At 40.4% G+C, this 12,103-nt stretch overlaps 1 protein-coding gene across 2 annotated transcripts in view; it reads right to left on the bottom strand.

The window, feature by feature from the left end:
* Positions 1 to 2,003, bottom strand: part of LOC133615993 (synaptotagmin-7-like) — a 464,522-nt gene extending 462,519 nt beyond the window's left edge. For both annotated transcript variants that reach the window (XM_061974950.1, XM_061974951.1), the window contains exon 1: positions 1,692 to 2,003. In XM_061974950.1, coding sequence (XP_061830934.1) covers positions 1,692 to 1,725 — 34 coding nt within the window. In that variant the 5' untranslated portion in view covers positions 1,726 to 2,003. The remainder of the gene's footprint in view (positions 1 to 1,691) is intronic.
* Between the last annotated feature and the right edge of the window lie 10,100 nt (positions 2,004 to 12,103).

The following is a 12,103-nucleotide window of genomic DNA, read 5'->3' as shown; positions in this document are numbered from 1 at the left end:
GTATGTACAAAGCAAACTATAACCTGCTACCCAAGAATGTACAACAATTATTCTCAACAAAAGAGGAGAAATGTAATCTTAGAGGAAAATCTAATTTAAAACATGTGTATGCTCGTGTAACACTTAAAACCTTTAGTATATCTGTATGTGGAATTAAAATATGGAATGGATTAACCAAAGAAATCAAACAAAGCACCAATATGATTCAGTTTAAGAGACTGTTCAAACTAAAAGTGTTCACAAAGTACACAGAACAACAATAATGATGAACATCTTGAACCCTTTTTTTTTTATTGAGACAAAGATTATTTATGTATTTAGTATGTGTTTGCTTACTAAAGTATATTATTTATGTATTATGTATTTGTTCACTGTTCCGTTGCAGAGAACAAGGAAATTGGATGACATTGCTATGGTATGAAAAGGGGTAGGATTAAACTGAAACTGAACTGAACTAATATGATCCCTCTTTAAGAGACGCAAAGCCTCCGCGCGCACGTTTAGTAGATGCAAGTGTTTTAACACAGGCAAACTTCTAGTAGAAATGAATATCATTTGACTGTTCCGTCATGGGTCACGTCTTTTGTTTTGGTAATGTTTTGATATGGTTTTAGAATAGAATAGAATAGAATGCCTTTCATTGTCACTATGCACAGGTACAATGAGATTAAAAGCAACTCCATTATCAGTGCGAGAGTCTACAAATATGCAAAACATAGGAAGAAAAAAGAAAGAAAAATAGTGCAAAAGGAGGTAAGGTGCACAGTCCAGTCCTGAGAACGAAGGTTCAGAATGTGTTGTTTACAGGAATAAATAGTATACTATATATATATATATATATATATATATATATATATATATATATATATATATATATATATATATATATACAGAAGCATTCAGATTGTGGGTGGAAAGTAAAAATTGCACACAGAGACGTGCTAAACTATAAAATCCGTGCCTATGAGAGTTCACCATGGTTATGGCTTTAGGGAAAAAACTGTTCTTGAGTCTATTTGTCTTAGACCTAGGGATTTTTAAGTCATTCTGCTCTGTAGATAGGTTATTTGCATTCATGTATTAAATCATATAAATAATGATAGCTTTACCCACATTAACCTGTTTATTGTGACAGCCCTAGTTTAATGATAAAAAACAACAACTACTGAACTCAACGTGCTTGGCTTTTCTTCCTAAAACCACAATCAGCAGCAGGTGTTATGTGACCTTAACCTGGCGTGACACACAAAACACACATTCTATTTATTAGTACTTGTTTCTCATGTGCACAAAAATGAACCGTCAGACAACAACAACATGGCACAACACACAGCGGAGAGAGCCGCACACAGACATGCAGACTGCTCATTAATATGACCGGAGCCTGCATGACCTTGTGGTGTGTGCTTAGGCCACCACATTAGACACAACAAGTGCCTGACTGACTTGGCACCTCGGGGTGTGTGCAGCATCCCATCTCACTGGTTGTGAGTGTGTGTGCGTGTGTGTGTTGTTTTCTTTAGGGGAGTGGGCAAAGAGGCAGACTAGCAAAATATGACATGGCAGTTGGCAGCTTGTTGCAATGACCCCCCCAGCATCCCTGCTTGACATGACACACTCAAGGGCATCTGCCAACCAACGCGAGATCTGTGAACTATGAAAGAAAGCATGAGGAAAAAAATGTCACCCACCTTTGCTGCTCTCTTCCTCCCTGTTGAGATGCATGTCTCCTCTTTGTTTTTCTTTTTTTTTTGTTTAGACTGTTCCCTCCGCCAAAGAGTAAACTCTCATTCTTAGCTTCTCGACGTCCTTTAATTGCCTTGCCTCGGTTTGGAACGCATGAACGCGCTTGCCCGGCACTTGCGCGCGTCCCTGCTAGCCGTTGCCGAGCTGGAGCAGGTAGTCTAGGTGATGCGTGTATAGATGGGTGTCTGCGTGTATTTTTGGCTCGCTCACTTCGCACCCTCCGTCCCTTGTTTTCCCAGCCCGGAGTGGCTCTCAGGAATGATTGTGAGGGGTTTGAGGGAGGATCCGGCAGGCAGGCAGGCAGGCACAGACGGGCGGGGTGACGCCAAGAAAGTCGGGAGGAGGTCGATAGGCGCTCGTTTCATCACTCATCCTAATACATGCACCAACAAAAAGTCGTTTTTAATGCGTCCATTTGTTGCACGAACTGTTCTTTCAACGTCTGCAAAAGGAGGATGCTTGGATGCGTGGCTTAATCGCACCGTTCACGTCGTCTGTAGCTATACTCATAATTCATTGAGGTGTATTCTTATTGTTTTTATTTTGCATTTGTTCCGCTGTTATTTGACGCAAGTTCTTCACTGCTCACGTAAGTGTCAGTTTCATGAGGACCTCCATGTGCTGCCATTACGGTCATCTTGTCATTACAGCCAATAGGTCTGTCCTGTCGATATCACAGCACATTAACTCACCGTTCACGTTCTCTGGTGGCACGTCTGACGCAGCTCGTTGGCGACCTCTAGTGTCCTATTTGAGTCAGTGCCCCCTTAATCAAATTACAGATAGAACTGTCATTCCGCCTTTACGAGAGAGAGCCAATATTTTAGCAATACAGGTAAAAGCCAGTAAATTAGAATATTTTGAAAAACTTGATTTATTTCAGTAATTGCATTCAAAAGGTGTAACTTGTACATTATATTTATTCATTGCACACAGACTGATGCATTCAAATGTTTATTTCATTTAATTTTGATGATTTGAAGTGGCAACAAATGAAAATCCAAAATTCCGTGTGTCACAAAATTAGAATATTACTTAAGGCTAATACAAAAAAGGGATTTTTAGAAATGTTGGCCAACTGAAAAGTATGAAAATGAAAAATATGAGCATGTACAATACTCAATACTTGGTTGGAGCTCCTTTTGCCTCAATTACTGCGTTAATGCGGCGTGGCATGGAGTCGATGAGTTTCTGGCACTGCTCAGGTGTTATGAGAGCCCAGGTTGCTCTGATAGTGGCCTTCAACTCTTCTGCGTTTTTGGGTCTGGCATTCTGCATCTTCCTTTTCACAATACCCCACAGATTTTCTATGGGGCTAAGGTCAGGGGAGTTGGCGGGCCAATTTAGAACAGAAATACCATGGTCCGTAAACCAGGCACGGGTAGATTTTGCAATGTGTGCAGGCGCCAAGTCCTGTTGGAACTTGAAATCTCCATCTCCATAGAGCAGGTCAGCAGCAGGAAGCATGAAGTGCTCTAAAACTTGCTGGTAGACGGCTGCGTTGACCCTGGATCTCAGGAAACAGAGTGGACCGACACCAGCAGATGACATGGCACCCCAAACTATCACTGATGGTGGAAACTTTACACTAGACTTCAGGCAACGTGGATCCTGTGCCTCTCCTGTCTTCCTCCAGACTCTGGGACCTCGATTTCCAAAGGAAATGCAAAATTTGCATGGTTGGGTGATGGTTTGGGGTGCCATGTCATCTGCTGGTGTCGGTCCACGGTAACACAAATTTTGCATTTCCTTTGGAAATCGAGGTCCCAGAGTCTGGAGGAGGACAGGAGAGGCACAGGATCCACGTTGCCTGAAGTCTAGTGTAAAGTTTCCACCATCAGTGATAGTTTGGGGTGCCATGTCATCTGCTGGTGTCGGTCCACTCTGTTTCCTGAGATCCAGGGTCAACGCAGCCGTCTACCAGCAAGTTTTAGAGCACTTCATGCTTCCTGCTGCTGACCTGCTCTATGGAGATGGAGATTTCAAGTTCCAACAGGACTTGGCGCCTGCACACAGCGCAAAATCTACCCGTGCCTGGTTTACGGACCATGGTATTTCTGTTCTAAATTGGCCCGCCAACTCCCCTGACCTTAGCCCCATAGAAAATCTGTGGTGTATTGTGAAAAGGAAGATGCAGAATGCCAGACCCAAAAACGCAGAAGAGTTGAAGGCCACTATCAGAGCAACCTGGGCTCTCATAACACCTGAGCAGTGCCAGAAACTCATCGACTCCATGCCACGCCGCATTAACGCAGTAATTGAGGCAAAAGGAGCTCCAACCAAGTATTGAGTATTGTACATGCTCATATTTTTCATTTTTATACTTTTCAGTTGGCCAACATTTCTAAAAATCCCTTTTTTGTATTAGCCTTAAGTAATATTCTAATTTTGTGACACACGGAATTTTGGATTTTCATTTGTTGCCACTTCAAATCATCAAAATTAAATGAAATAAACATTTGAATGCATCAGTCTGTGTACAATGAATAAATATAATGTACAAGTTACACCTTTTGAATGCAATTACTGAAATAAATCAAGTTTTTCAAAATATTCTAATTTACTGGCTTTTACCTGTATATTTTTTTATGCAGACGTCATACCGGTTTGTATTCATTTAAATGTGGATTTGACGTGGATTTTTGTTGGGTGTGGTAATTTATTTATGAAACAAATGAAAACCTATTTGGACGTGTATTTGTTTGTAATGCAAAATCGTGTCCGCTAGGTGTCAGTATTGACGGGTGAATCAAATGTATGTATTATATACACTATATTGCCAAAAGTATTCGGCCACCGGCCTTGACTCACATATGAACTTGAAGTGCCATCCCATTTCTAACCCATAGGGTTCAATAGGATGTCGGTTCACCTTTTGCAGCTATTACAGCTTCAACTCTTCTGGGAAGGCTGTCCACAAGGTTGCGGAGTGTGTTTAGACTTAGACTTAGACAAACTTTAATGATCCACAAGGGAAATTGTTCAACACAGTAGCTCAGTTACAATGATGGAAAGTGTAAGGATGGAAAGGACAATGCAGGTATTCATCCATCCATTTTCTACCGCTTATTCCCTTCGGGGTCGCGGGGGGCGCTGGAGCCTATCTCAGCTACAATTGGGCGGAAGGCGGCGTACACCCTGGACATACGGTATAGCTCGGTTGGTAGAGTGGCCGTGCCAGCAACTTGAGGGTTGCAGGTTCGATCCCCGCTTCCGCCAGCCTAGTCACTGCCGTTGTGTCCTTGGGCAAGACACTTTACCCACCTGCTCCCAGTGCCACCCACACTGGTTTAAATGTAACTTAGATATTGGGTTTCACTATGTAAAGCGCTTTGAGTCACTTGAGAAAAAGCGCTATATAAATGTAATTCACTTCACTTCACTTCACATGTCGCCACCTCATCGCAGGGCCAACACAGATAGACAGACAACATTCACACTCACATTCACACACTAGGGCCAATTTAGTGTTGCCAATCAACCTATCCCCAGTTGCATGTCTTTGGAGGTGGGAGGAAGCCGGAGTACCCGGAGGGAACCCACGCAGTCACGGGGAGAACATGCAAACTCCACACAGAAAGATCCCGAGGCCGGGATTGAACTCACGACTACTCAGGACCTTCGTATTGTGAGGCAGACGCACTAACCCCTCTTCCACCGTGCTGCCCCAATGCAGGTATAAATAGACTAATATAGCGATAAAAAATCTAACATATATACGAATATATACATAATATGTGTACAGAATAATATATATACAGATATATTATGTCAATAACATATATACAATATATACCAATGACCATGTACAATATTACAGTATATAGAGTATAAGTGACAGCAGCAGCATAAAATAGAGAGTAGATCCAGCAGGAAATAGAAAATAGACATTATAAACATTATAAACAAAGCGAAGTAGCTAACATGTCAGGTGTCAGGTAATAGGCAGATGTCATCTATTGCTGTATGGCGAGTGATTATACAGCTGGATGGAGTGTGGAATGAAGGAGTTCTTGAATCGCGCAGTGCGGGAAGGAAGCTGAAGGAGCCTGTTGGAGTATTAGCTCCGCTGTCCCTTAATTGTCAGGTGGAGTAGATGGGCAGGATTGTCCATGATGGCCAGCAGTTTGTCCAGTGTCCTCCTGTCCCTCACTGACCCAAATGCCTCCAACTGCGTGCCAATAGTTTGGCCGGCTTTCCGGATCAGTTTATCAATCCGTTTTGAGTCCATTTTGCTGGTGCTGCTCCCCCAACAAACCACTGCAAAGTACAGTGCACTGGCCACAACAGACTGATAAAATATCTCCAACAGCTTGCTGCACACATTTAAGGACCTAAGCTTCCTCAGGAAAAAAAAGTCTGCTCATGCCCTTCTTGTAAACAGCTTTGCAGTTGTCCTTCCAGTCCAGTCTGCTGTTCAAGTGGACTCCCAGGTACTTGTAGTGCTCCACTACTGCCACCTCCTGGCCCTGGATATTGATGGGCTCCACCGGGGTCACTCTCTTCCTGAAGTCGATGACCAGCTCCTTGGTCTTGTCCACATTAAGGACCATTATAGGAATTTTCCACCATTCTTCCAAAAGTGCATTGGTGAGGTCGCACACTGATGTTGGTCAGGAAGGCCTGGCTCTAAGTCTCCGTTCTAATTCATCCAAAAGGTGTTCTATCGGGTTCAGGTCAGGACTCTGTGCAGGCCAGTCAAGTTCATCCACACCAGACTCTGTCATCCATGTCTTTATGGACCTTGCTTTGTGCACTGGTGCACAGTCTTGTTGGAAGAGGAAGGGGCCCGCTTCAAACTGTTCCCACAAAGTTGGGGGTATTGAATTGTCCAAAATGTTTTGGTATCCTGGAGCATTCAAAGTTTGTTTCACTAGAACTAGGGGGCCAAGCCCAAATCCTGAAAAAACAACCCAACACCATAATTCCTCCTCTACCAAATTTCACACTCGTCACAATGCAGTCCGAAATGTACTGTTCTCTTGGCAACCTCCAAACCCAGCTGTGTAGTAACTGACTGTGCAGAATGTTGGCGAACTCTTTGCACTATGCGCCTCAGCATCTGCTGACCCCTCTCTGTCAGTTTACGTGGCCTACCACTTGGTGGCTGAGTTGCTGTTGTTCCCAAACTCTTCCATTTTCTTATAATAAAGCCGACAGCTGACTTTGGAATATTTATGAGCGAGAAAATTTCACGACTGGATTTGTTGCACAGGTGGCATCCTATGACAGTTCCTCGCTGGAAATCACTGAGTTCCTGAGAGCAGCCCATTCTTTCACAAATGTTTGTAGAAACAGTCTCCATGCCTCAGTGCTTGATTTTATACACCTGTGGCCGGGCCAAGTGATTAGGACACCTGATTCTCATCATTTGGATGGGTGGCCAAATACTTTTGGCAATATAGTGTATGTATATGCGTGTGTGTGTGTGTGTGTGTGTGTGTGTGTGTGTGTGTGTGTGTGTGTGTGTGTGTGTGTGTGTGTGTGTGTGTGTGTGTGTGTGTGTGTGTGTGCGCGCATGTATATATGATTATAATTATGTATTTATGATTATAATTAGGTATTTTTATTTTTATTTATTCAGGACAATGGACATTGATGAACAATCTCATATACAGAACGTAAATGAGCCAGATTAGCTTATATTTGCTCATTTACGTCTCTAGTCCCATAACACAAAATTAGTGGGACATTCTCCCATATTTATGACTTTGTTGGACTGTTTGTTCAAAGGTTTTTTTTCCTGTAGTGGATGTAAAGGTGTCCCCTGGAGGATGTTCTGGTGAAAAAACAGTCCTCCGTAAATGCAGGTGGAAAGTGGGGGTGGAGCTAGTCCATGAAGAACTTTATAAATCAAACAGATATTTTGAAAATGTAACATTTTAGAATGTACCAAAACGTTAAATATAAATAATTGTTATTGTTTTGCCTGGGCATTAGGGAAATTTCAAAGTTGCAGGGTAAAATGTATATACAAGACAAATAAGACAACAATACAAAGAATAAAAGCTTAACAAAAAAACTTAAAAAATAAAAAAATCTGTTGATTTTATATTTTAAAAAAACAAACTTGACAGCTCAGTTGCAAGAATGTTACCATAAAATTTAAAGTGGTTCTTACACCATATAAATGGAAAAGAAAAAACAGTACCACTGTTTTTACTGTAAAATCTACGGTTGTAAAAAAACAAAACAAAACAAAAAACATTCCACGGTTTTGTGTTTTTTACAGTAACACTCCGCGACCCCAAAAGAGACAAGCGGTAGAAAATGGATGGATGGGATGGATTTTGATGACCAAGCTACCAGTTTCTTACCGTATTATTTTATTTTAACAACAACATGTTTGGAATGTATGATAATATACATATGTGTTGTAATATTAAATACAGTTTAAAATATATGTAATTGCATGCAGTACGTGTATTTTTTTTTCTGTTGGCGGAAATTTAGTACAGAAAGCCGGGTGTCAAATCCAGGTTTTGGCAGAGCCATTGGAGCTGTCCAGTGCTGATCCTCAGCCTGCACGATGGGAAGGTTGACATCTCAGGATGCGCATCCAGTGTAGAAATTGAGCCAAATCAAAACATGCTTAGACTCACTGTGATGAACCTTGATGGGACAAAGCTGAAAGAACACAAATATATTATATTATTGAACAATTTTATATTGTTTGGTGTGTATTTGGCAAAAAGACAGATGTTTTAATGCAAATCCTTGATAGTTTTTGTGATGGTATTTTTATCACTGTAAAGCTTTTTGGGTATCATTCCAGGTATAGTAATGCGCTATGTAAATACAGACCATTTACCATTAAAGGCTGTTACGTGGATGCCTCTATAGAGGGCACTATCTTTCCATTGCGTTGTAAATGTTATAGCCTGCCCTCTTACAGCTCTCATTATGACATAACTAAGCCTGCGTGTAACACACCCACATTTGTGTGTTGTTAGCAATCATAGGATGTATATTTATAACATGATTAGTTAGTCCAGGGGTGTCAAACGTACGGCCCTTGGGCCGGATCAGGCCCGCGAACAGGTTTTATCCGGCCCGCGGGATGAGTTTGCGAAGTATAAAAATGAGCCGACATTTTTTTATGAAATAAACTGCTGTTCTAAATGTGTCCACTAGATGTCGTGATAGCAATTCTTTGTAGATGATGCTACATATGTAAAAAAAAATAAAAAAATAAATAACCACATGATGTTAGTGCACCAGTCAAGGAAAATTAGAAAATTACATAAATAGCATCCTGTAATTTGATTTTTATAAAAAATTTTTATCTTGATAGGTTGAAACTTAACACCAATGAGTCAACTGATGAAAATTGTCACATAATTTATTCAGAAAGTATAAATAATGACAAATAAAGATGGAATACTATTAACCGCAACATGGAGGTGTAAAAAACCCCCAACAACATTATGATTTTTACATTTTCAGAATGTGCTTCTTCTATTTTTAACCAAAGAAAACAATCTGAAGTTGTCTTTATTTTTAAGTTATCGTACTGTGATTTTACCAGTCCGGCCCACTTGGGAGTAGATTTTTCTCAATGTGGCCCCTGATATAAAATGAGTTTGACACCCCTGAGTTAGTCATTTCTCTTGGACTGCTTTTGTGCATGTGCTCCTTGCATGTATATATATGTGTAGTGTACAAGACAGCGGTGAATGACAAACATGAACGCCATACAAATACAATTGTATTCAATATGATTAATAGTTGTGAAAAATATAGACACTTTTATGAAATATGTGTTCTGTTCAACCACTAATCAGTCCTTTCAGGATTTCACAAGATTGTTTGTGATGGTTTTGGCCTAACAATGCCTCAATTCACAGCAGCTTTTTCCAAAAAGTTCTGGCAAAAGTTGCAATTTTTTAAGGCTTCAATAACATTGAGTCAACTAAGGATTTTATGAATTTGAATCAATGTTCCGCGTAATCTTGACCTCCAAAAAAGCACAGGATTGCAACAAAATCCATATACAAACATCCATACATCCGTAGCAGGAGCCTATCCCAGCTAACTTCGGGCGAGTGGTGGTGTACTCCCCAGACTGGTAGCCAGCCAATTGCAGATCACATACAGTATACTATACAGTAAACAACCATTCACACTCATGTGTACATTAATACCTATTGACAATTTAGAGTCTTCAAATAACCTAACATGCATATTTTTGGAATGTGGGAGGAATATTACTAAATTATTGTGTATGCACCTTAGGGGATCTGCTCCAATTCCGTTGCTCTTTGAACCTGTTCACTGTAATAATGACAAATACAACTCTATTCTATTCTATTCTATTCTAAGAGTACCAAGAGAAAATACAAAACATGCAAACTCAACACAGAGATGTCCAAAACAGAGATCTGAAATAAATGGCAGTAAACGCACATACTCAGAGCTCATTGTCAAACTACTGTATAACTAAGACTAGTGATAATTAACTATAATTCCAACAAATGTACCCCTGCATGTTAAAAGCATTTATGGTATATATAGCGATAATTTTGGATTATCATCAAACTTCAACATCTCAGTCATTTAAATGCTGCCCCTTTGTTAAGTCGGAATTGCAAATACTATGATCTTAATTGCTTTACCTGGATGAATAAAGGTTAAATAAATGTAAACTAAGATGTCAGGATGCCAGTGTGTTGCTAAATGTTTATATCCTACCCATGGGCTTAGGGCACAAAAGATGACATTTGTGCCATTGGATCAATAACGAATTGATATATGTACACATGTTGTTGTTCCTGTTTCGTCACACGAGAAGCAAACATGTGTTTTGATTAGACCAGTCGTGTCAAACGTACGGCCCGTAGGCCGGAACAGGCCCGCGGACAGGTTTTATCCGGCGCGCGGGATGAGTTTGCTAAGTATTAAAATGTAACTTGAAATTGTTTAATGAAAGAAACAGCTGTTCTAAATGTGTCCACTGGATGTCGCAATAGCAATTCTTTGTATCTTTGTAGATGATGCTACATATGTACAGAATAAACCACATGATGTAAGTACATCAGTCGAGGAAAATGATGAAAACTACATAAATAACATACTATAATTGGATTTTGATATAATTTTTTTATCTTGATAGATTGAAAATGAACACCAATGAGTTAACTGATGAACATTATCACATAATTTATTCAGAAAATATAAATAACGATAAATAAAGATAGAATACTACAAACCCCGTTTCCATATGAGTTGGGAAATTGTGTTAGATGTAAATATAAACGGAATACAATGATTTGCTAATAATTTTCAACCCATATTCAGTTGAATATGCTACAAAGACAACATATTTGATGTTCAAAGTGACAAACATTTTTTTTTTTTGCAAATAATCATTAACTTTAGAATTTGATGCCAGCAACACGTGTCAAAGAAGTTGGGAAAGGTGGCAATAAATAATGATAAAGTGGAAGAATGCTCATCAAACACTTATTTGGAACATCCCACAGGTGTGCAGGCTAATTGGGAACAGGTGGGTGCCATGATTGGGTATAAAAACAGCTTCCCAAAAAATGCTCAGTCTTTCACAAGAAAGGATGGGGCGAGGTACACCCCTTTGTCCACAACTGCGTGAGCAAATAGTCTAACAGCTTAAGAACAACATTTCTCAAAGTGCAATTACAAGAAATTTAGGGATTTCAACATCTACGGTCCATAATATCATCAAAAGGTTCAGAGAATCTGGAGAAATCACTCCACGTAAGAGGCATGGCCGGAAACCAACATTGGATGACCGTGACCTTCGATCCCTCAGACGGCACTGTATCAAAAACCGACACCAATCTCTAAAGGATATCACCACATGGCCTCAGGAACACTTTAAAAAACCACTGTCACTAAATACAGTTTGTCGCTACATCTGTAAGTGCAAGTTAAAGCTCTACAATGCAAAGCGAAAGCCATTTATCAACAACATCCAAAAACGCCGCCGGCTTCTCTGGGCCCGAGATCATCTAAGATGGACTCATGCAAAGTGGAAAAGTGTTCTGTGGTCTGACAAGTCCACATTTCAAATTGTTTTTGGAAATATTCAACATCGTGTCATCCGGACCAAAGGGGAAGCGAACCATCCAGACTGTTATCGACGCAAAGTTCAAAAGCCAGCATCTGTGATGGTATGGGGGTGCATTAGCGCCCAAGGCATGGGTAACTTACACATCTGTGAAGGCACCATTAATGCTGAAAGGTTTTGGAACAACATATGCTGCCATCTAAGCGGCGTCTTTTTCATGGACGCTCCTGCTTATTTCAGCAAGACAATGCCAAGCCACATTCAGCACATGTTACAACAGCGTGGCTTCGTAAAATAAGAGTGCGAGTTCTT

The sequence above is a fragment of the Nerophis lumbriciformis genome, linkage group LG15 (genome assembly GCF_033978685.3).
Source record: "Nerophis lumbriciformis linkage group LG15, RoL_Nlum_v2.1, whole genome shotgun sequence".
NCBI lineage: Eukaryota > Metazoa > Chordata > Actinopteri > Syngnathiformes > Syngnathidae > Nerophis > Nerophis lumbriciformis.
This window is presented reverse-complemented; position numbering and strand designations above follow the sequence as displayed.